The 22,896-nt window shown below is 34.1% G+C and overlaps 8 protein-coding genes and 5 pseudogenes across 13 annotated transcripts; 5 read left to right on the plus strand and 8 right to left on the minus strand.

Moving 5' to 3' along the window:
* Nucleotides 1-777: 777 nt before the first annotated feature.
* On the minus strand, nt 778-1,232 carry F14H3.15 (DUF281 domain-containing protein; the record flags this gene model as incomplete). The annotated part of the gene is made up of 4 exons (NM_001276976.1): nt 778-826; nt 882-988; nt 1,033-1,145; nt 1,211-1,232. 4 exons carry the CDS (start codon nt 1,230-1,232, stop codon nt 778-780), a joined length of 291 nt encoding a protein of 96 aa, NP_001263905.1.
* Nucleotides 1,233-1,522: 290 nt separating this feature from the next.
* Nucleotides 1,523-3,090, minus strand: fbxa-100 (F-box domain-containing protein; the record flags this gene model as incomplete). Its single annotated transcript, NM_074640.2, has 5 exons — nt 1,523-1,699; nt 1,753-2,033; nt 2,368-2,741; nt 2,835-2,906; nt 2,954-3,090. The coding sequence occupies 5 exons, from the start codon at nt 3,088-3,090 to the stop codon at nt 1,523-1,525; spliced, it is 1,041 nt and encodes a 346-aa protein (NP_507041.2).
* A 567-nt stretch (nt 3,091-3,657) lies between these two features.
* Nucleotides 3,658-3,885, minus strand: F14H3.14 (uncharacterized protein; the record flags this gene model as incomplete). The annotated part of the gene is made up of 2 exons (NM_001129444.1): nt 3,658-3,702; nt 3,787-3,885. The coding sequence occupies 2 exons, from the start codon at nt 3,883-3,885 to the stop codon at nt 3,658-3,660; spliced, it is 144 nt and encodes a 47-aa protein (NP_001122916.1).
* A 662-nt stretch (nt 3,886-4,547) lies between these two features.
* cyp-35D2 lies at nt 4,548-5,105 on the plus strand (annotated as a pseudogene). The gene has a single exon. A coding segment is annotated over exon 1 (558 nt).
* A 338-nt stretch (nt 5,106-5,443) lies between these two features.
* On the minus strand, nt 5,444-7,999 carry F14H3.8 (annotated as a pseudogene). Its single transcript has 5 exons — nt 7,284-7,999; nt 6,984-7,232; nt 6,613-6,716; nt 6,162-6,569; nt 5,444-6,104 (listed from the first exon to the last, which is right to left on the minus strand). Coding segments are annotated over exons 1-5 (2,138 nt in total).
* Nucleotides 8,000-8,943: 944 nt separating this feature from the next.
* Nucleotides 8,944-9,760, minus strand: F14H3.9 (annotated as a pseudogene). The gene is made up of 3 exons: nt 9,675-9,760; nt 9,341-9,626; nt 8,944-9,287 (listed from the first exon to the last, which is right to left on the minus strand). Coding segments are annotated over exons 1-3 (716 nt in total).
* Nucleotides 9,761-10,234: 474 nt separating this feature from the next.
* cyp-35D1 (putative cytochrome P450 cyp-35D1) lies at nt 10,235-12,315 on the plus strand. The gene is made up of 6 exons (NM_074643.2): nt 10,235-10,431; nt 10,479-10,623; nt 10,708-10,840; nt 10,891-11,313; nt 11,361-11,847; nt 12,125-12,315. Exons 1-6 carry the CDS (start codon nt 10,252-10,254, stop codon nt 12,254-12,256), a joined length of 1,500 nt encoding a protein of 499 aa, NP_507044.1. The 5' UTR covers nt 10,235-10,251; the 3' UTR covers nt 12,257-12,315.
* A 6-nt stretch (nt 12,316-12,321) lies between these two features.
* Nucleotides 12,322-13,735, plus strand: nhr-176 (Nuclear hormone receptor family nhr-176). The gene is made up of 5 exons (NM_074644.3): nt 12,322-12,529; nt 12,576-12,846; nt 12,895-13,087; nt 13,147-13,264; nt 13,309-13,735. The coding sequence occupies exons 1-5, from the start codon at nt 12,447-12,449 to the stop codon at nt 13,679-13,681; spliced, it is 1,038 nt and encodes a 345-aa protein (NP_507045.2). The 5' UTR covers nt 12,322-12,446; the 3' UTR covers nt 13,682-13,735.
* Nucleotides 13,736-13,761: 26 nt separating this feature from the next.
* srj-10 (Serpentine Receptor, class J) lies at nt 13,762-14,953 on the minus strand (the record flags this gene model as incomplete). The annotated part of the gene is made up of 5 exons (NM_074645.1): nt 13,762-14,022; nt 14,067-14,258; nt 14,302-14,506; nt 14,557-14,657; nt 14,705-14,953. The coding sequence occupies 5 exons, from the start codon at nt 14,951-14,953 to the stop codon at nt 13,762-13,764; spliced, it is 1,008 nt and encodes a 335-aa protein (NP_507046.1).
* Nucleotides 14,954-15,113: 160 nt separating this feature from the next.
* F14H3.12 (non-specific serine/threonine protein kinase) lies at nt 15,114-16,320 on the minus strand. Its single transcript, NM_074646.6, has 3 exons — nt 16,104-16,320; nt 15,316-15,433; nt 15,114-15,271 (listed from the first exon to the last, which is right to left on the minus strand). The coding sequence occupies exons 1-3, from the start codon at nt 16,298-16,300 to the stop codon at nt 15,158-15,160; spliced, it is 429 nt and encodes a 142-aa protein (NP_507047.2). The 5' UTR covers nt 16,301-16,320; the 3' UTR covers nt 15,114-15,157.
* Nucleotides 16,321-16,655: 335 nt separating this feature from the next.
* srj-29 (Serpentine Receptor, class J) lies at nt 16,656-18,305 on the plus strand (the record flags this gene model as incomplete). The annotated part of the gene is made up of 6 exons (NM_074647.4): nt 16,656-16,943; nt 16,984-17,043; nt 17,383-17,489; nt 17,536-17,623; nt 17,669-17,785; nt 17,826-18,305. 6 exons carry the CDS (start codon nt 16,656-16,658, stop codon nt 18,303-18,305), a joined length of 1,140 nt encoding a protein of 379 aa, NP_507048.2.
* Nucleotides 18,306-18,975: 670 nt separating this feature from the next.
* F22B8.2 lies at nt 18,976-20,231 on the plus strand (annotated as a pseudogene). The gene has a single exon. A coding segment is annotated over exon 1 (1,256 nt).
* A 24-nt stretch (nt 20,232-20,255) lies between these two features.
* F22B8.9 lies at nt 20,256-20,437 on the minus strand (annotated as a pseudogene). Its single transcript has one exon. A coding segment is annotated over exon 1 (182 nt).
* Between the last annotated feature and the right edge of the window lie 2,459 nt (nt 20,438-22,896).

A 22,896-nucleotide genomic window follows, 5' to 3' on the forward strand; every position in this document is an offset into this window, starting at 1 on the left:
AAATGAGGAAACGCGACGAGTGGACCACGAGCGACCACAAAAACAAGCGACGAAATGCGAAAAAGACGCGCGCGGGGGTCAAAAAAATTTGACCTACCAAAAAACATATTTTCCACAAAGCAAAAAAAAAGAAAAAAAACTGACTGTGATTGAAATATAACTTTTAATAAATTTTATTTTCAGATGTTAGTTTACTGTGGAAGACTAGAACCACATAGTTTTATACTCGGACTGTAAAATAGTGGTGTGAGGCAAATCTCATCTGCAAATCTTCAATATTGTTCTTTTTTCATGAAAACCCGAATGTTTAGAATTAAAAAAGTAGAACTATGGAAAAAATTGAAAATTCCCATTAAACCAACTAATGAATTATTTTTTTATAATTTCGCAATTAAATTGATGCACAATTTTTAAAAATATCACAATTTGATTTTGAGAAACTCCCACTTTTCACTAAAATTTTTATAAATTTTCGAAAGAAATTCTGCGTGAGTATTATACAAATTTTGATCAGAAAAAATCTAAAAACTTATATTTTTCTACCAGATTTTTCGAAAATTTGCAAAAAGTATTTTTGACAACAATTCCAACACAAGGAAACTCGAAAAGTGCTTCTAAAGTTTTAGAACAAACTTTAAATGGAAAAGTTTTTAAAAAGTGAAAGTTTTTCTCGAAAATTAACTATAAATTCAAAATTTAGTTTCTATATTTATTACAGCTTCTTTGAAATAAATGTAATATATTATTAGCGTTCTTCTGTTTCGTTCTCAGCGTTTCTCAGCATGTACTTTGATCCACCGTAGCAGTCACTTGAGTTGCTCGATTACTGAAAAAAAAGTCAAGTGCTATCTAGAACAACACTTTAATATTTCACATCCTACCCATCCAAATCCTGCCAGACCCCATCACTTTGGCAATCGAACGTAGTCTCAGCAAATCGAGACGGGCCGTTGCCAGTCGGCGCCGTTCCGCCACCAACTAACGTCGCCTGAGAAAGACTCTAACTAACAGTGAAGGGATTTAGGAACTCACAGTATATGAAATAATTACACAGGCCATTGATCCCTGGCATGAGATTCTTTGGCGGTCGCAGCCGTCGTTCGTCATTCCCGGCTCTGCGATGCACATAGCAGAAGCAACCACGCCTGGAATTAAGTAGTTAGTGGTTTTATACAAGACAGTCTCTATATTTTTCCTGGTGGCAACCTACATCTGCCTTGGCATACACGCATGCCTAGAACGCAACAGAAGCCGTGTTAAAACAAGTTAGAAAGTAAGCAAATTTGGCCATGATTAAGGAATCTACACAGGCGATTCAAAAATGAGAGAATTTCGAAAAGAAAGTTTCGGCATGACCAGCCGAACAAACAAAATTTTTTTGTATTGCGAAATATGAGCTCAGAAACCGGGGCGTTTCCATATTTTCATGGAAAGATTTGAGCTTCAGTCCCAGCCGAGCGCCCAGTGCATTTTGCGAGTGATAATGTTTTGTGCTCTCTTTGCATCGAAATTCAATATTAATTCAGTACCAACATATATTTATTGTTTCAATTATTTTTCTTTGAATATTGAAGTATTCATCATTTGTAAAATCGATTTTCAAATTAGATCCCAACTCGAAAATCTCCATAAAAGAATCCTTGTTGACAAGCGTGCCGTAGAAAGTTCCAAACTTAAAATTTGCAGAATCATTAAGAACCTGAAAATTACCAAATTAAGTACTCAAAATATTTAAATCGGTAAATGACTTACGTTCATCAACTTCAATACATTTTCAAAAGTAAGAAACGAAAATTCCATTGTGATAAAAGAAAAGTTGGCAAGATGATCGATTATTGAATTAAAATCACATCTACCATCAATTATAACCTCCTTCGCAAGTTTCCATTGTTCCGTTCGCACAACATCAAAAACATCACGCAGGTTTCTAGGGTAAGCTAAGCGGATAGTTTCAAGTGTTCCTGCTTTTAAAGCAGACAAAATGCAGGGAATTTCTTGTAACTTGAATCCACCAAGAGACAATGATTTTACACCTGAAGATAAGGATGTGAACTAAAACAAACTAGAACTTTCGACGTCCTGGCGCCGAGGTCAGGGACGCAAAGTAACGAATAGCATACAAATTTGTGCACCGACCGACCGAAAATGTACCTAAATCAACGAATAAGCGCGTTAAGTTATCAAACAAAAGAAGATGCCTAAATTTGGTATTTTAGCACGAAATTCGGTACTTTTAGGCCATTTTGAGTCTAAAAAGCAAGTTCTCAAATTTCAGTACTCCATTTTTAAAGATGAAGATGGTGCGTCTTTTCCCTCGGCAGCAGGACATCCTAAAGAAAAGGACGTCCTGCCTAACAACAGGCCTACCTGGACACTTCATCAAGGAAAAGTAATGCTTGATTCTTTGGTAAGTGTTTTCCCGTTCTTGAATAGTTTCATGATGGGAAAAGCTAATATTCAAAAATTCCAACCCCTGCCGAGACATCACACTGAATAAATCACTCAGAGCCAGTTCTCTTTGATCTTTATTTTGAATCATTCGCTTCGAGGTTTTATTTCCATGTCTGATCAGTATTACACAGTTATTTTTCCTCTGTTCATACATATTTGATTCATATTCTTTGCCAGGAAAATATAATTGACTGGCCATTGGTCCAATGTTGAATGTAACTTCTTTGTACATCAATTGCTGCCAATCAATTATTCTTCGCAGATTTCGATTTACATGTCGAATAATGTTTCTTAAAATAAATAAATTGTTTGCAGCCAACCTTGGTCGAGGTCGGCGATAGACCCTTTTCGCCGTTTATTATTACTAAACAAAACACACTTACTTGTCAATCAATGGCAATTTGTCCAAAATGTGAAAAATCACATCAACCGGCAAATCTGCAAGTCTAAGTGAGCTGAAACTTGAAATAATACTTATTTGTTCTTTTTTCAAACAACTTACCTGTTACAGAAATCATCTTCAAATTTGGCCTCGCAAGAGCTTTCAGGCTTCGGAACTACAGATGTTGAGATCGGCCTTTTAAGGTTAATTTTTTTGAATCGCGTTATGATTTTCCCTACTCTAGTTACATTTTTCATGTTTTACGATGCTAATCGACTAACAGATTCATTTTTGCAAACTAATTAAATAATTGAAATTATTTATCATTTAAAGGTGGACTATACCCTGTGAGGAAATTGCTTTAAAACACGCATATGGGGCCACAATTGCCGAATATCATGATAAATTTTTTTTTTAATTTTCTAGATTTTATATGATTTTTTGAAAATTGAAAAAATCTCAATTTTCCCCTAATTCCTATTTGAATTTCCGCCAATTGAACTCGCTTGTTGGAGCGCGCTTGCATTATTTTTATTTTTTACTCTGAATAATATTAATTTCAGGCGCGTCGTCGCCGGATCGCATAATTTGAGAGTTAATGCGTGAAATATCAAATTTTCATTGCTTATCCGGTTTTTCGAGTACAGCTCAATGTTTTAAATAATTAGGAAGCTCATACAGAAAAAAATCATTTTTTCCCATGCAGTAACCTTTTATTATATAGAAATGGAATGTTATTTTCCGAAAACCAAAGTACTGAATAACAACTCTCTAGGCGGTCCATTCTTTTTGTCTTTCTTGTTCTTTCCACCGCTTCCGCCTCCTCATTTTCCTCTACCAGCTACCATGAGAACTCTAATTGGATGACTCTGAAAACATGATATTCTACATGAAAACATGGATGAAAATCAAATTAGACTTTAGATATAAATTTATATAGCAAAAATACTTACTGCAATTGCATCCCCTGAAACGACAGTAGGAGGTACAACATCATCAGCCAAAAGGCTAACGACAAAAATGGTAAGGAAGATTAGAATGAAGAATCTCATATTTGAATACAATGAAATCTGTTTTTTTTTAATTTGGAGCTTCATTTTTATAGGCGTATTAAAAAACGTCACTTTAAGGAGGAATTCGAAAAATTTGTAAGGCCACAACAAAAAACATTGAAATTTTTTAAACGAGTTTGAGAAAACTTCAATAATAATTTTTAGTCAACATCAAATTTTTGGGCAGTTACAGTCAAACTATAATATGATTTTTCAGGACAGAAATAAAAAGTAATTCGAAAATACTAAAAAAATGTTAAGATAAAATTGGAAAAATTAATTCCAAAATTGAACTTTTTCTGAATAAGTGTAATATTGAGATTTCGCGCAAAACGTTTTGACTCTATTTGATTAAAAATGATAATTGGCTTGTTTTCAAATGTATTTGCAAATCGGTATTCAGAAGTATTCCAATTTCAGTTTTAAGTGTTAAAACTTAATATTTTTGCTTAATCGATATTAAAACTCTGTGTGTCATAACAAAACCAATATTTAAAACACTGAACAAAATAAAAATTCTAATAAAAAACAACACGAATTTCGTTTTAAGTGTAGTCAGGAAAATGTGTTAAGTGTTGTTGCCCGCTTATATCACTTCCCTTATCACGTTTTTGTTCCCTTTATAAATTGGTACGACGAACAGATTTCAGACTTTATCTATCATGATTTTGATCGCTCTATTTTTTACTATATTTACAGTGATAACTGTACGACTGTACAGGAAAGTCCTTCGCTTCCCTCCAGGACCCTTCCCTTTGCCCTTTATCGGAAATGCCCACCAAATTGTCTACCAGGCATGGAGCCGAGGCGGTACACTTCCAGCATTGGATTACTATAGAAAGGTTCTTGAAATTTGGACTGAGATCTTCCAAATTTGTCAACATTTCAAAAAAACGGAAATGCTTACACACTCTGGCTGGGTCCGAAGGCGCCTGTGAGCCTTACGGATTTTGAAACATCCCAAGAAGTGTTCGTAAAGCAGGGAAAGAAATGTTATAATCGACAGTTGGCACCGATTCTGGAACATGTGACAGGTAAGGGATTAAGAATTGCTCTAAAGGTGGGGAAGTGCTCAGAAAAGTACAAAAAGTCAAAAACAATTTCTTCCAATTTTTCAGGAGGTGTTGGACTTTTAACTGCAAATGGAGAAAACTGGGCTGAAATGCGGAGGTTTACACTCAGATAACATCGAGGCAGAGGTAGAGCTTGATCTTATATGATTAATTCTTTTGAAACGTGTCCATTGTTTCAGAAAAAAGTCAATGAATCGTGACATCGAATATAATTTTGAAATTAGCAAAAATGAGAGAATTTCGAAAAGAAATTTTCGGCATGACCAGCAGAACAAACACAACTTTTTGTATTGCAAAATGTGTGCCCAGAAACCGGAGCGTCTCCATATTTTATTCAGAGGCGCTGAACTTTTGGTACATTGATTTATGATTTTCCCTACTCTAGCTGCATTTTTCATGTTTTACGATGCCAATGAATGTAATTAAGATATTTATTTTTTGGAACGATAAAATCATTGAAAATATTTAAACATTTATTTAAACAGTTAATTTCTGATTATAGCATTCTGCGGCACTTTTGATCTATCAATTCGAGAAAATAAAACCATTCTTTTAACTGAATAGTACAAAACATGAAGGACATGACTGGAATTTGTAAATTGAAAAAATCAAATACTCGGTCGATTTGTAAAAGTATCAATTGGTCGTTGGTGTGGCAATCCTAATCCGTTTTTCGCAAAAATGTTTTCTCCAATGTCACTGTTTTCAAAAACAATTTTCCACTTGTTAAAGGAACTGGAGCCCAAAAATTTCTGAAAATTCACGAATTTAGTGCTGGAGAAATAACTAATACTTACATTTTTCAGAAGAACAACATCTTGCAATACTATATTGGACAAAATAACATCGATAATTGAAAAATGACTTAAAAAGTCAATTCAATAGGCAGAAATTGTTAGCTCAATTATTATTTCCTTTGCATTTTTCCATTGGTTAAGCAGTGAAGCTTCATCAATTTTCAGTCCGGTGAAGTTGAAAAGACTTGATGGTCTTCGAATCTCAATGACTTCAATGACAGAAGGATCGAGATACAAAATTTGCAAAATCTCTTCTTGCTCTCCTGTTTGCATACTAAATTCTTTCACAGAAAGTAAGCGACCCAAAGATTTTAATGATTCCTCGAACAATCCAAGAAATATTTTTGTACTTAATTTTAAGAGTTTTTGTTATTCTTCAATAGAATCTTCAATTTCCAAGATATACTTCCGAAACTCTCGATCCCGAACGTACTCGCTGTGAGATACATCCACACTAAGTTCTTCAATCACTGACTTTTGAGATCCCAAATTAATTTTCATGTCAGTTGCGAAAAGGTTCAGACTGTTCCCATCCATTGTATTATATTCACTGTTAACAAAGCATTTTCCATGTTTTTTTGCACTTTTATAAGTCCCGTTCAATGTCTCAGTTACATCATCAAGCATATAATTTTCTTGATATTCAATTGGTCTGTATATTATAGTTTTACCGCTATATTCTTCTCTCGCAAACAATTTAACATCAACAGTTTCAAAGACTATGAGATTGATCTTCATCGTCTCGATTTTTGAATCGGGTTTTGCAATATCAATAGCGTGACGGATTCCAAATGAAACTTTCCGAAGGGATTGTCTGAAATTTGGTTTGAAATCAAATACGTTAAATTTCAACTCACATGCTGGCCAAACCAACATTTTTCAAAACCTGGTCCATTAGCAAATGGTTGTGAAAAACTTGGAGTGGTAAGTTTGAATTTGACAATCGACATTTGTGTTCTTCCTGTAATTTTTCTTATCATTTAAGATTTATGTACTAGAAGATTTCATTTTGTGAACATGTCCATCAATCAAAACCCGTGAAATGGACTTTACTTTTTACTCGGCGAGTTTATCATTTTTTTGATGCTAAACTTAATATCAAAGTACACAATCTGTTTTTGAAAAATAATTCGATAGGCTTATGCTTATGCTAGTATGCTTAAGCTTATGTGCTCCAAACTGACATCGCAAATGTTCATTCACTTCAAAATATAGGAAACGAGCTTACTTGCACAATTTCACATGTTCCTTGAATAATTTCAAACTCTTCGACTGATGATGGCAAACGCTTTATGTACAGAGACTGTGTTTTCTGTGAGAAAATAATCTCAAATATTCCATTTGAAGTTTCGAGAAACCTTTTTCCCATGGGATTCTCTAAACCTAATAATTCATCGCGTTCTTCATCGCTAAATATTTTCAGGTTTTTTTTGTAGTGAAGATAGAACTCTTTGAAGTCATGATTATTAGTACAAGCCTGTAAATTTTGAATATTGATTAAGCTCCACAAAAACACAACAAATCTAACATCTATCAAATCACGCAGGTCATCAACGGATATTAGATGCATTTTCACATTGACCTTCGAAAACTTGTTTAAGTGGTGTAGACGTAGAAATCCAGCAGTCAAAGATTTGCACAGAGGTTGCATTTTTCCAAGTTTCAAGTTGAATTATTTCTTGAAAATCAATCACTAATTCATTTTTCCGAGTTTCGAAAAATGATATCATAATGCTTCTTAATGCAGTTGGATCGACAAATGGTAAAACCAATAACACTTGAGAAGTTTCGTTCACAACGGGATGAATCTCAGTCAGAGAGTTGCAGATTTTTTTCGTGATCCCGCAGAAAGTTCACAAGACACTGGTACATTTCATTTAAGTTCATTGATACAATAACACTTTCTTCTTCAGTTTCTGGCGTGTAAAAGTCTTCACTACAGTACTTGTACTCGTCGAGAATGAAAAAATAAATGATTTTTATAGATGTTTCACTCAATAGTATATCTTTTAACTCTGCGAAGAACACAGTCACGAAATCGTTTTCCTCCACCAAGACTGATTTATGAACATTCTCGCAAGTGATCAATGTATTCTTTCCTTTGGAATCATAGTAAAATACATTTGTGCGAGTAGGATCCAGAAATAAAAATGATAGAATTGCCGCTTTGTATCCGATTGCTGCATCTAATTTAAGTAAAGTTCCGTTTCTAGAAGAACCCAACATATCAAAAGTATATATCATTTTTCTGTTGGAAAATAAATTAAAAAACAATTTTCAAGTGAAAATTCACGAACAGTTTGCGATAAAGTGAATTTAAGAATGTATGAAAAAGGTGAGAAAGAAAGTTTCGCAATACGCAATCGACAACTGATAAAAGCTAGGCAAGAGCAAACTTTTAAGCGAGCTTATATTTCATGTTAATGCGTGAACAATAAATTTTTTTCATTGCTTATCCGGTTTTTCGAGTACATCTTAATGTTTTGATATTTAGGAAGCTCACAATCAGCCGGAAAATAACTTTTTTCCCATGCAGTAACCCTTTATTATGAAAAAAATAGAATGTTGTTTTCCAAAACACGAATTATTTACCAACTAATGGTTTATTCCGGCTACCAGCTCGCATGAAAACTCTGATTGGATGACCCTGAAAGCATGATATTCTATTTGAAAATCTACTAGTACAGGACTCTAGATATCAATTAATGTAGCAAAAAACTTACTGCAACTGCACCCCCTGAAACGACATCTGGATCATCTGCCGAAAGACTAGCGACAAAAATGGTAAGGAGAAGCAGAATGAAGAATCTCATAACTGAACACAATCAAATCATTGAAAATAAAAAAAAAGTCTGGGAATGCTTCAATAACAATTCTTTAGACAACATCAAACCTTTGGAAAATTACAGTCAAACTATAATATGATTTTTTCAGTGGCCCTGGAAAACAATAAAAAGGATGTAATTTGAGAATCATAAAAAATACAATTAGAAAAATTAATCCCAGAACTTTTCCTGAATAAGTGTAACATTGAGCTTTTGCGCAAAACGTTTCAACTCTATGATTCCAAATGATAATTGGCTAGTCTTAAAACATTTTATATTTTAGGGAATTCGAAATCAAAACTATGCACGTCATATCAAAATCAATTTTTGTTCAATATTAATGTTATTTATTCATTTGACAGCTATCAATAATTATATTTATTAAAATAGCTGATAGAACTATTTAGGGCATTCACAAACATTTCAGAATGTTTCCGAAAGTTCGCAACAGCGGATTCGCCACAATGCTTCCTCATAACCCATTTGTAACACCATTTTTCAATTGTAAACATGCTTGTCAAAAATGCAGTATCATTGGGTTGCAAAACATAACTCGGGCATTTGTATTTAAATATATTGAAGTTAGAAGAACGGAGCTTTGACAAACAGGCAATGAATGGAGTTTGTTTCAAATAAATGAAATCACATCCAACAAAAACCAACTCTGTGTATCAATCGCCTCTTGGCAAACATTTATCGGAGAAACTCTGAAACGGGTACTATTTCTAGTTTAGTTTTGGTATATTTCACAACTGAACACCTTCACACTGTTTACTTATTTCCACTATATCAGCATTATTTCTCGAGTTCCGATAATCGTCCAACATTCTATGAGCTTTATCTCCAAACTGGCTATATCGTAAATGCTTGAAAAAATAAAAAGGATCATAGCAATCCGACTCATTAGCAGGTGTTGTGGGAATATTATCAAGAAATGCGTTGTAATTCTCCGTAGTATTTTCTGTTTTTAGCTTTTCACAAATGTTTCTTATAGTATCCGAAAAGCATGTCTTTCCATCTTCTAATTGATCACTGATATCATCAATCTGAAAATATTAGATTGATTTTTTGCTGAGAAGAACCTCAAAACCAACTATGAAAAAATCATTTAGTTTGATGCAGCCGTCACGGTAGTTTAACAAATGTGTACAAGCAACTTGGACACAAGGACGAGGGTCATTGATGTAGTAAGATTGCAAAAAAGGAACTCAGAACAGTAAGAAAGCCAAAGTTAAAAGCATTGTTGTCCTGAAAAATCCTTATTAGTGTGTGATAAAAATAAATTTCACAAGTTGGACAGTTATTATTTCACAAAATAAAATATTATTTTGTTGTGTGTACTTTACAATTGACGAAAAGATCAAACCGACGCAAAAATGATCAATATAATCCGTTCATATTTGTTTGGTAAAGCATTTTTCTGCTAATCAAAAACTGTTGGTGCAAAATAATCGCACGTTTTTTCGTTTTTTTTTTAATTTTTTGGTCTCAAAATTACATAAATTTTCGGAAACATTTCTAACGCTGAAAAAAACATTTAATTGTGTGAAGTGTAGCCGTGAAAATGTGTTAGGTGTTGCTACCCTCTTATCTTCAATCTTATCATGTTTTTGTCTCCTTTATAAAGAATTGCCGGTGAACTTGAAGTTCAGATGTATAACTGTTTCTATCATGATCTTGATCCTCCTATTTCTCACTGCAATTACAGTTATTACTGTACGGCTATATCGAAAAGTTCTTCGCTTCCCACCAGGACCATTTCCTCTGCCGCTAATCGGAAATGCACACCAAATAGCTTATCAGGCATGGAGGAGAGGTGGTATACTTCCAGCGCTGGATTATTATAGAAAGGTTCTTGAAATTTGGACTGAGATCTTCCAAATTCGTCAACATTTCAGAAATACGGAAATGCTTACACACTCTGGCTGGGTCCGAAGGCGTCTGTGAGCATTACGGATTTTGAAACATCCCAAGAAGTGTTCGTAAAGCAGGGAAAAAAATGTTATAATCGACAGTTGGCACCGATTCTGGAACATGTGACAGGTAAGGGGTTAAGAATTGCTCTAAAGGTGGGGAAGTGCTCAGAAAAGTACAAAAAGTCAAAAACAATTTCTTCCAATTTTTCAGGAGGTGTTGGACTTCTAATTGCAAATGGAGAAAACTGGGCTGAAATGCGGAGGTTTACTCTCTTGACTTTTCGACAAATGGGGGTGGGCACAAATATTATGGAAAAAAGAATTATGGATGAGCTCAACGGAAGGTGAAATTTGATTCAGACATTTTTTTTTTCTATAACCAGAAGTATTACAGATGCTTGGAAATAGACGCACAAATTGCAAGAAACGACCGAGCCATTGTTGATGTCAAATTCTTCGACCTTACCGTTGGCAGTGTCATAAATAGTTTTCTTATTGGGAAGCGATTTGAAGATGAGGAAGAATTTCTAAAAATAAAAAAGTTATTTGATGAATCTTCTGAAACATTCAATATTTTTGACTTGAATGTTCCTGTTTGGTTCTTAAAAACTTTTCTGCCGTCAAGATTCAAATTGACATGGGATTCAAGGCATCAAATCATGGATCACGTGATGAAGGGTGTGGAGGAACGGATTAGAGATATTGAATCAGGAGCATATAAAATTGACCCTAAAAAGCCAAATGATGTTGTCGATGCATTCTTGTCAAAAATGAAAAAGGAAGAAGAGATTGCTGGTGGCCAACATCCATATTACAAGTAAGTCTAAATAATCTTTTTGTTCTCCGAAATGTTGAAATTTTTAGTCTAAAATCCCTGAAACTTGTGCTTCATGATTTGTGGCTAGCTGGACAAGGAACCACTGCCACAACATTGTACGTGGGATTCATGAAACTTGTGAATCACCCTGGAATTATACAAAATATTCAAAAGGAGCTCCTCGACATCACTGAAAATGGAGCAAGAGATTTGACTCTAAAAGATAGACCGAACACACCATATTTGAATGCGACGATTGCAGAAATTCAGAGACACGCTTCGATTTTAAATGTAAATTTCTGGAGGATCAATCACGAGACTATACATTTTAATGACTATCAAGTGGATCCGGGAACAATGATCGCCGCACAAGTTGGAGTCCTTCATGTCAACGAGGAACTGTTTGATAATCCAAAGGATTTTAATGTAGAAAAGTACTTGAAAAACCCGAAGCTTCTGCAGCAAGTGATCCCATTCGGAATTGGCAAGAGGTCCTGCGTCGGGGAGCAGATTGCAAAATCGGAACTTTACCTGGTAGGGGTTGTTAAAATTAGGAATTCTGTGGAAGGCAGAAAGTTCATGCGTGCCTGCCTACGTGCCTATCACAACTTTGGTAAGGTGGAAGTAGGCGAAATGTATCCCGAGGCAAACATAGGTGGAGAAAGGAGCTGGTCGGCTTCACTATTAGACATACAAGGAACAAGGAAAACAGCCGACATAATAGGGGCCGCGCAAATCAATTTTGGTATTGCAGCAGCCTGCTTCTTGTCGCTGACTTGTGTTTATGTTTGACTTAAATTCAAATTTTCAGGTTTTCGGGAACATCCTTCTCCGTTACAATGTTAAAAAACATGGTTCAACTCCAACCAACGAAGACGTGTACCCATATAGTTCTGCAAAACTTCCGGATGTGTCTGGAAAATTGGAATTCGTGAAGTTATAATTTCAGCCATGTTTGTACAAATATATTTTGATTCTTAAATAAAAAATTATCAATGTGTATTGTCTAGTTTGTATCCAAAGATAGATAAGATAGTTAGTTGGCCACTAATATTTTCTTTCGCTCTCTGCGTTTCTCGATCTCTAACTTCTCACCTATCAATCAGTTGATTTAATAACTAGTACCTCTCAAAATGACTAAGAAATCTACAATTCAACCGTGTCTGGTATGTGGTCAGAGCTCAAATTCTATTCTTTTTGGTGCACCGTCTTGCAGGTAAGTGTTTTTATAGTTTTTTTTGAAAACCAAATTGAAATTTCAGGGCTTGTGGTGAATTTTTTCGGCGAAAAGTTATTTCAAATTTTAAAATCAAAAATAATTGTTTGGGAGAGTGTAGTTTTGCCAAAAAATCGATGAAACCTTGTCAAAGCTGCAGGTTTCAAAAATGTTTGGAAGCAGGGATGTTGGAGAAAATGGTATTCTCTAGGAAGGCGATTTATTCCATTTCAAACTTTGAAAAAAGTATTTTGGAAGAACTAGAAGAAGCCTATAGTAAACTGGAACATGGGAGGAACGAAACTTTCAATCCAAAGGTGAGCAAGAAATTTGAAAAATTCTGGATCTGATGCAATATTTTTCAGAGTGATTCGAATCCAAAATTTTGCAGTCACGAGGAGCTTAATAACACTTGTACAATTGATATACAAATAATACTTGACAACTTGATTTCATATTTCCAAGCTAAAAAGCCAATGGGAAAAGAGCAAGATGATGTGCTCAAAATGCATTTTATCGTTCCATTTGTATTGTTTGACACTGCGTTTAGAGCAATCGGTGGGAGTTTTTTTGTGACCTTCATTTTTAAAAAAGTAGTTTACATTCTATTTTTGGAGGGAAATCATCTTACATATCACCTGACGGGACCATGTTTGGTGGCTCTTATGTGGAAAAACTCTATCAAGATTCTTCGAATTCCAAAATTGGGGTTAATAACGGAAAAACGTCACGAGAGTAGGTCTCCCATGATCTTTAACACTCAACGCTACTTATTTCAGAATAATGGAATCCTATTGGAAAGTGAGCTATAAAATATTGAAATCCGAAATGGAACTACTCCAGCTAGATCGTTCGGAGTTCCTACTCTTGAGTGCACTGATTTATTGGGATTTTGGATTGGAAAATCAATCGGATAAATGCTGCGAAAATTGTAATACGATTAGAGAGAAAGTTTTGAAAGAGCTTGTAAAATATGAACGGAAAAAATCCGGTCAAAATGCTCTTCGAATTGCAATGATAATGGGCTTGTTGCAAGCCGTTCCGAAGGCGTTGGATGTTATGAAAACCTGTGGATTTCTATCAAAAATTTATAATTTAAGAGGGAGTGGATGCCCATTGTATGCTATTTCAACTAATTCGCCTCCGCAATGAATTTTTTTTTAACTTTTTAAAAAGTGTTTTATTTTAGAAAAAATTGTATTTCTTTTTTTTTGCTTTAATTGGATAACAACTTATATGGGTTGCCTCACAACATTTGGTCGGACAGTTGAAGTACCGGAGTGCAAAAAAGTTATGGGTTTCTTAGCGATACCAAAAAGTTTGTTACGATAGTAGGGAAGCAGTAAAATAATTGCGAGGGGATCTAAATCAGGGAAGGCAGAAAATGCAACAGCACCCAAATAGCGACTCCAATTTCCGAAGTTGACACCAAAGGCAGGCCCGTACCAGGCGACCATACAGGGGAAAAAGCATATGCAAATTGGGATGAGCGTCTGGAAATATAAGCTATCCAAGTAAATACCCCAATTTGACTAACCTGAACTACTAAAGCTTTGAATAAATGTCTGTTCAATTTCTGTGTAATCACTGATACTCCTGGATTATCATTTGCTAATTTTCTCACAATTTTCCAAGCGAGAATGAAATAAAGAGGCGCTGCATAAAAAGAAACCCCTGTTAAAATTAGAATACCACCCCAGCTTCTTCTCACAATCTCAGAGCTTCCATCCTGAAACATTTTTCTAAATTTTTCAATTATTTTGTCAACTTACATAAAATAAACCCATTAGAAAAAATAATCCATGTGAATCAACATGATAATCCTTCATGAATTGTTTATAAATATAGTCAGCAACTTTTTGATCTCCATAGAGCAAAAGCTCACAGACTGAACTCCACACAATACCATGAGAAATGAGGAAAATGAAAAGACCAAGAAGCGCCCAGAAACCAAGTTTTTGATGTGATATTTGTGTGCTAAATTGTTGTTAAAGATACAAAAGTGTATATGAAAAACCTATTAAAACAATACAGAGTATCGATAGACAAAATGAATAACTAGGATTCCGTATGAGAGAGAAATGAATCCACATCGGACGGAGAGAGCAAATTGTCCAAGTTTTCCTGTCTGGAAAATAAGTATCTTTTGAACCAAATGTTTCAGTCTAAACGTGCCCCATAAAAAGGCCCACCGGATACAAAAACTGCAAAAGCAGCCCCTGTCCCAAAAATAGACATAGGTACAGCTAACTCCACCAATGTATAAATTATATCAAAGCTGGCAAAGGTGACCAACAGGTATCGATAACTTCCCAGAGCAGTAATGTTTTCATTGAGTATTAGCCAGATGAAAAATGGATTCAGAATGAAGGATAGTACCCCAAAAACTTTTGGAAGATAGTAGTGGGTCCAGTGGATGTACATCAACGAAACAAGTATGCCAATTTTTATGATAGGTTTAGAAGGAAATCGCTGTTGAATGTTGCCACTGAATAAACGAAGACTAACGAGCACTTTAGGTATGAGTGACTCCTTATTTTTGCACGTTTTTTGAGCGCCAAAAGCAAAAGTATCTAGTTCGGAAAAAGTATTTAATTTATTCAAGGGACGTATGAGAAAAACTAAGAATTAAATATCAAGCTCTTCCGATATTTTCGTAGTAATGTTCTTGAAGTCGCTCGAGCTTCCCGAAATTCGTTGAAAATGAACTCCATTCAAATACAAGCGTGGTAGTGTGCAGACCTGAAAGAACTAGGTTTTGGTAACAAAAAAACAGTTATTTTGACCTCGATATCCCACTTTACTGAAGCATCAGTGAGAGGATCCACATGACTGCACCGAAGAAGGTATCGTTTTTGTTGTTCATAATCAATGCCATAGCTTTCAAGAACTTTTTGAATTTCTCTGAAACATATTTTACAACGTACCGTGGGGTACCGAAATTTGAGACTTTGCGTTTTTAGACCCAAAATAGTCCAAAACTACCGAATTTCGTAATGAGAAGTTCTGAAAATTTTTTTAAAAAAAGTTATGGCCTCTCAAAATTTTGGAGAAAACGGCCTATTTTTAGCTAAAATCTCAAATTTTGGCAACTTATCGCTGTCGCAGCGGTTGGAACTTAATTTTTTTTGATTATCATCCTTCAAAGCATGTTTTGGCATTTTATTACGTGTTGTTTCGTTTATTGAGACGCTTTTTGGGCCGATGGGGACGGAGAATTGTGTCATATTTGCGTCCCCATTGGCCAAAAAATATCTCAATCAACGAAATAACACGTAATAGCATGCTTTAAAGGATGATAATCAAATAAAAATTAATTTCCAACCGCTGCGACACCGATAAGTTGCCAAAATTTGAGATTTTAGCTAAAAATAGACCGTTTTTTCCAAAACTTTGAGAAGCCATAACTTTTTTTTGAAAAATTTTCGCAACGTCTCATTACGAAATTCGGTAGTTTTGGACCATTTTGGGTCTAAAAAAGCAAAGTCTCAAATTTCGGTACCCCACCTTTAAGAGCGCGTGTGATAACAGATTTCGAAAAAAATATCCGTAGGCAGGTACGTAGTTTCCTTACTTTAAAATTTCATCCGGTTCCAACATCGACGTTTTCTTCAGACTCCAAGTAAACCTCACTGCTCGCGCCTGATCTTCCTGATCAGCAGTCTCCAGCGCAAACCCAAACCGCTGACGAATTGCAGTCAAAGTCTCTGACGCTTGCTGCCATTGGAATGCTCCAACATTTTCATCGCACTCTTCAACTGGTTCCATCATTTTTCACTGAAATTAAACATATTTCCAAATTTAATAAAACATCATACATTCATCACCCGGAAAAAAAGAGTGAAAAGGGTCAATCAATTTTCTCTAAACAGAGATTAGCAACGCCAGAACAAATAAAAATTGAAGTTCATTTCCAAGATAGCACACAAAAAATATGAACATTATTGATAAGTGGAAGTGGCGAAATTTATTTTTTGTGGCACGTGATTCACTAGTTGATAGAAAAAACTAATAGTAAATTGGAAGCTGCTTTGCTCAAAAAATGAATTCTTTATGACGTTGTTTCGAAAATGTAGCAGGATCATCTGATCAAACTAAACAAACTTTCTTCATAGAATAGTTCCTCATGCGTGGACACCGTCTGCTCTGTGATCACACATTTGCTGACAAAAATAATATTTACAATATTTTGAATAACTCTCTTTCGTTCTTTAAGTTTTGGAAAATGCGAATAAACTGGATTCACCATTATGCCCCTAAAATAAGTGGCTCTTGCTCTTTTGTCATCAATCTACTGAGCATCTATATTGCTCATGATGAGAGAAAAACTCATCTGGGTAATTATAGAATTTTATTAATATTTTTCTCAATTTATAACATTTTAAATTCGACAATCGATGTGTTCATGCCAATGGTAAGGAATTCGGTTTTGCGGTCCTAACTTGTTATTTCAGTCTTCTTTGGACTATAAATATGCATTTTCATATTTTATTACGGATGGAATTTTCGAAAAGGTAGGGCTTAGCAGCCGACGTTTTGCGGGCTCATTGAAATTTGAAAATGTCTGTTTTTGTGAAAAATAGTTTTTTACAAGAAGGCCCAAAGTAAAATTACTCTTGTGAATGTTCTAAAATCAGTTCAAAATATGAATTTTATGAGAGCAGTGTAACATGTGCGCTGCAAACTTCTACAATTTTCTGGCCCTCTTTGCGAACTTTTTGAAGCAAGTTGTCAGCTGTTTATAACACGTTGCTACTTCTTGAGGTCCCATGAGATATCGGCCGCTATTATTTATGTTAAAAAAATTTGGCGTTAACCGAACTTTGAACACTGAGCAGCCACATTTTTTTCAGAAATCATTATTTAGAACAATTGCTTTATGCCTTAGAGGTAGCTTCATATTCGCTACATATCCAATTTTACATGCACATTTTTTGTATCGGTATATGGTGCTTTTCAGGTATCTATTAACTTTTCAAGGTCAGTATTGCAAATATCATTTTCAGGAGCACCTTTCTCTCTTCATGTTTCATTCCTTATGGTATAATATGTTCAGTTTCCTATTGCCTAACTATCATAGGTTTTACATTTACGGTTAAAAATTAAAGGTTAAATTCAACATTTTATGAGTTTTTTTAGATGGCCTACTTCTGGATGGTGGCTGATACTGAGCGGTTGACATATATGCAAAATATTTTCCTGGAAGAGTTTAACCAAAATGTCGATGATTTGAATATTTTTATTGTGATTTACCATGTAAGCCAATTGGAAGGTGTCTGATATTACTTTTTTTCAGGAGACTAGTCCAGCTGTTTTGTGGAAGTCTTGGAGTGCAATACTGATATTAACTACGTTATCCGTAATTTCTCTGGTGATAAATTCAATTTTCAGTATTTTAATCATTACAAAACTGAAAAGTGAAAATTTGTCAATGAGCAACACTACAAAACGTCTGCAGAAACAATTGATAAAAGCTCTGATCACTCAATCAACTATTCCAATTCTTGTATGCTTTACTCCATGCTTAATTAGTTGGTATCTTCCAGTTTTTGGCATTGATATTGGAAATGGGATACATTGGGCTTTGTCGGTGGCTCTGTCATTTTTTCCAGTTCTGGACCCGCTTTCATTATTTTTCTTCTTACCAATATTTGGAGTGAGATTGCGAGAGATTTTTGGAATTAAACGTAGAGTTGCAATACGAACGACTGATGGGACGTTGCACGAAGAATCAAGAAAGAATAACAGCCTTAACGCTATAAAAGTTAATAATTGATTAAATTAAATCATTTTTAGCCGTTTAGTCTGCTTTTCGATATATTCAATGAAACTTTTAATAAAATGTTGTTATTATTACTAGAAATGCTAAAATGATCACCAAACATTAAAGCATTACTTTTCGAAAAAAACTGTTGAAATTGTTAAATAAATGATTAAATTATGGTTACAAAAAGAGATCATCCACAATTTAACCAGCCAAAATTTGTAAAGTTTATGTGACTTTTTCAACGAAAAGATGACATTACTATTTTATACAGTGTGTTGGTTTACTTTTAGTACACTCTAGCTCACAACCAAGCTGAAAATTCTCACAGTTGAGCATACCTAGCCACATAATCTTGTGACATCTCAGAAATTATAAGCTAGACTAGAAAATTTATCAGAACAGACAACAGTAAAACTAAAATTTCTCATGCGTGATTATTGTTTGGTCATTCAAACCAAAAAGTTTCAATTTCTTTACAATACATAAATTTCTTAGAGTTTTTGATCTCGTGCGATCTCAAATGAAATGATGACATAAAGGACGATCCCCTAGTTTTTAACCCGAAACTAAAACTGCTCAAGCGTGGATAATGTTTATTTGATCATACAATCTTCCCTCCAAAAGTTGAAGTTTTCTATAAAATGACCAAATTTTTACAAAGATCTCTCATTCGCGCGCAATGCAAATCAATTTATTACATTACTACATTCCAAAAAAAAGCGGAAGTTGCTCTTTTTCATTAATTTATTATGCATTTATATCGCCCAAAACAATAAGAAAACTCATCTGGGTAATTACAGAATTTTATTGATCTCTTTTTCGATATACAACATTTTAAATTCTGTTATCGATTTATTAATTCCAGTGGTAAGCAAGTTAAATTTAAAAGAAGGACAAACTGATTTAAAAAATTGAAAAACAAACATTTCAGTCTACTTTGAATTACAAATATACATTCTCATACTTTATAACGGATGGAATTTTCGAAAAGGTATTGAAATACACCAAATCATAAAATCTCGCACTTTTCAGAAATCACATTCTGGAACAATCGCTCTATGTTTGAGAGGAAGTTTTATATTTGCTACATATCCAATTTTACATGCACATTTTTTTATCGATACATGGTGCTTTTTGGGTACTTCGCATTCCGTAACTTTCCGGCCATTTCATTTTTTCAGACGATCCAACCTTTCATCCTACTTTATTCCCTATGGTCTCATTTTTACAGTTTTTTATTGCTTCGGAGTCATTGGTGTCACATTCACGGTAGTTCAGACATTCCGAAAATCATTTTAAATTGACTTTTTAGGTTACCTACCTCTGGATGGTAGCTGATACTGAGCGACTAACCTACATGCACAATATTTTTCGAGAAGAATTGAATCAAAATGTTGATGAGTTGAATATTAGTATTGTACTTTACAATGTAAGTGCCTTACAGTCTTCACGCCTTATCATCACCTATTGCTTTTCAGACATCACGTGCAGCTTTTCTATGGAAATCTTGGTTTGCAGTACTAGTATTATCATTAATATCCGTAGATTCTCTTGTGATAAATTCAATTTTCAGTATTAACCACAAAACTAAAAAATGGAAATTTGTCAATGAGTACCACTACTAAACGTCTTCAGAAACAATTGATGAAAGCTCTAATCACTCAATCAACTATTCCAATTCTCGTATGCTTCACACCATGTCTAGTTTGTTGGTATCTTTCAGTTTTTGGCGTTGATCTATTCTATGGAATTCAATGGATTTTTGCTGTATTTTTATCATTTTTCCCAGTTTTAGACCCACTCTCGTTATTTTTCTTTTTGCCAATATTCGGTGTCAGGTTTCGAGAGATTTTTCGTCTCAAACAGAAGAGTGGGACCGTGCACGAAGAATCCAAAAAAACAAACAGCGTGTATGCTATTAAATTCAACAATTAGTTTATTATGATAACAATAAAATGTTAGAAAACAATTCTGAAGCTCCTTATTCGAATTTTCCGTTTCTCATTAGTTAAAAGATTAACAACGTACCGCCGAATAATAGGGTCCAGGAGAAAATAAACAATAAAATTGAAAAAAGAGCATCCGTAAAAGTTGAACAAGCTAAATGATGATTGGGTTTCAGGAGATTGTTGGGATAATGTTTGAAAAGATTAGAACTATGCAGGAAACAAAAATTAACTAAAAGCGGCCGTCATTCCCCAGTTTTCCTAAGATGCCGGCTGCTTTTTTTGATCGAGAAACTCTCTGAAGATGACGTTACTATATGTTTCTTATTCTATTTTAGACCCTTATTTCGCAATCTAGAAAAATTAGAAAAAAAATTAAAGTTGATTTTTGTCAAGAAATCTTTGTGAACAGACACTGTTGAATAATGGGTCCTTCTAAGTGTTTAAAGGTGGAGTAGCGCCAGTGGGGAAATTGTTAAAAACCACTCTTTTGGTCCCAAAATGACCAAACATCTTGATAAAACTTTTCAAAAGTTTTTTGAAAAATTTTTATTTACGGTCAAAAAGTGGCAATTACTCAGTTTTTGGCACTCATAATTTTGAAAGTCGACCAAAAAAAAATTTTTCGACACTTTTTATGTTATAATGTTTTTAAAATAATTTGTAGGGCTCGAAACATGCGACATTTTTCCGTAAATATATGTGGCATTTATTTTTTGGTTCTGACTTAAAATAGCCACTAGAAAACAGTTTCTCTGTTTCTCGACTTTAAAAAAGTTTTGACCATCACTGATTGCGACGTCAGAAAATTGTGAATAGGTTATTTTTTGCATTTCCTGAAAATTCATATAATACACAATTTCAGATAAAATAAGTTAGTAAAACCTTTTTCGGCACATACATATGCAGATCAAAAATCTCTGATTATTCGTACAGAAATGACGTTGATCAAAAGGGCGTTAGTACCACATAAACCAATTTATGCGGTGATAAGGTTTTTTTTCACAATTTGGTCAAGTCATGTAATGATAACAGATGAACCAACTGTTCTAATGGTCTTTCTGTCCAATCGATGTGCCAAAAATTTGGTAGTTACAATACGAGAAAATACGGGACTGAAACTGATGTTAAAATAAAAAGTCAAAAATTTTAGGATGGTCGAAAATGAGATATTTTCGTGCTAACGTGCATAGTAAGCTGTCGAACAACCGATACCGTATTTTCTCTATCAGTCCTGAATCCAATCAATATTGCATCTACACGAAATAATGGAAAATTAGTCTTGCAGCCTCAAATAGTCTTAAGATAAACATATTTGTACTGGTAAAGATGTATTATGAAACCAAATAGCACTGATAAAGGTATATAATTCTATCATAATTGCCTTGCCGAGCTGAACAAGCTGCCCAATTTAACATTTTCAAATCAAGCCTAGGAGGTCAGAGCCTAGAGGTAGAGCCACAATGTCGGCACATTTTTATTTGAAACGTTTTTTGTTAGATTTCAAAAGTTATTATTTCAACTTGCAGTTTCCTTTTTTTAAACTTTCCATGCTTCTCTGTTCCCTATCACTTGCAATGCTGGCCTACAAAATACACTCTGTATGTTCACTTTCCTATGCTATAAAATACACTCAGTATGCACACAAAAGTAAACACCAAAACGGATGAACAATTGATGTTTATTTAAATTTTATCTGCTTGGACTTTGAATGAAAATTTCATACAGTTAAACCATGTTATTTTGATGTCGCGATTTTTGTTAAAAATATTTTTCGATCGACCAAAACTCCTCCCCAATTGGTCTATTGATGTAGTTCTTGTGGCAACCGTTTTGCCGTAGGGTTGGCAAAGCCCAGACTTTCAAGTATAGAAAAATGTATTGTTGAATAAGAACCAAATTACTCTACTTTCAGTTAAAATCTCGAATTTGTCTCACTTTCCTGTGTCGCAGCGGTCCGTAGTGGACTTTTTCTGAATTAAATTTTTTTTTTGCTTATTTTGGTAGTTTATCATATTTCGCTGATTATTTCCTGTAGATTTGTAGATTTCGGAATTTTAAAAAATCCACTTTTTACTGAAAGTCTGGTATTAGTATGATTAAGGATGATCTTAAAAAAATCGAATTTCAATTCCAACTCTCCTCTATACTTTCTATAAAAATGGTTAGCTTTTTTTATTTTCTAAAAAATACGGATTATGAAAAAAACAGTAAGTAATTCATTCAAATATTTTAAATGTTTCTGATTTGAAAGAGTTTAAAGATCACCCAAATACCAGAATTAAAGTAAAAAGTGTGATTTTCAACACTTCCGAAATCCATAGGAAATAAGTTGAATTTTAATAAAATGGATAAAAATAGATATTTCGCGAATCAATCAAAATTGAAAAATATCGCATTTTTGTGTGGTTGGCTTTTTGATTTTAAATCACTATGAAACAAGCAAAACTTGAAACAAACGTTGATTTTGAATACTCATTTTTTACTATAAGTGACCCATATGAAATTTTAAGAAAATACATGAATTGACAAAATACGTCAAAACTTATTTGTCAAACTAGTAGTATACAATGAATATTTTAAAGCAACTTTTCCACTTTTTTCCTTAACCTTTTTCCGTATTTCGTTTGATACTTGATAATGTGTAACTCTGA

Source organism: Caenorhabditis elegans, chromosome V, assembly GCF_000002985.6.
Source record: "Caenorhabditis elegans chromosome V".
In the NCBI taxonomy this organism is placed as follows: domain Eukaryota; kingdom Metazoa; phylum Nematoda; class Chromadorea; order Rhabditida; family Rhabditidae; genus Caenorhabditis; species Caenorhabditis elegans.

What these genes read in the sequence shown, in the direction of transcription:
- F14H3.12 (NM_074646.6), bottom strand. Translation starts at nt 16,300, where the DNA reads ATGATGGAACCAGTTGAAGAGTGCGATGAAAATGTTGGAGCATTCCAA. An exon ending in GAACCGGATGAAATTTTAAA is followed by an intron (nt 15,434 to 16,103) that starts GTAAGGAAACTA and finishes AATATGTTTCAG; the next exon opens with AGAAATTCAAAAAGTTCTTG. An exon ending in CAGTAAAGTGGGATATCGAG is followed by an intron (nt 15,272 to 15,315) that starts GTCAAAATAACT and finishes TAGTTCTTTCAG; the next exon opens with GTCTGCACACTACCACGCTT.
- nhr-176 (NM_074644.3), top strand. Translation starts at nt 12,447, where the DNA reads ATGACTAAGAAATCTACAATTCAACCGTGTCTGGTATGTGGTCAGAGC. An exon ending in ACGAAACTTTCAATCCAAAG is followed by an intron (nt 12,847 to 12,894) that starts GTGAGCAAGAAA and finishes AATATTTTTCAG; the next exon opens with AGTGATTCGAATCCAAAATT. An exon ending in AACGGAAAAACGTCACGAGA is followed by an intron (nt 13,265 to 13,308) that starts GTAGGTCTCCCA and finishes TACTTATTTCAG; the next exon opens with AATAATGGAATCCTATTGGA.
- cyp-35D1 (NM_074643.2), top strand. Translation starts at nt 10,252, where the DNA reads ATGATCTTGATCCTCCTATTTCTCACTGCAATTACAGTTATTACTGTA. An exon ending in CGCTGGATTATTATAGAAAG is followed by an intron (nt 10,432 to 10,478) that starts GTTCTTGAAATT and finishes TCAACATTTCAG; the next exon opens with AAATACGGAAATGCTTACAC. An exon ending in GATTCTGGAACATGTGACAG is followed by an intron (nt 10,624 to 10,707) that starts GTAAGGGGTTAA and finishes CCAATTTTTCAG; the next exon opens with GAGGTGTTGGACTTCTAATT.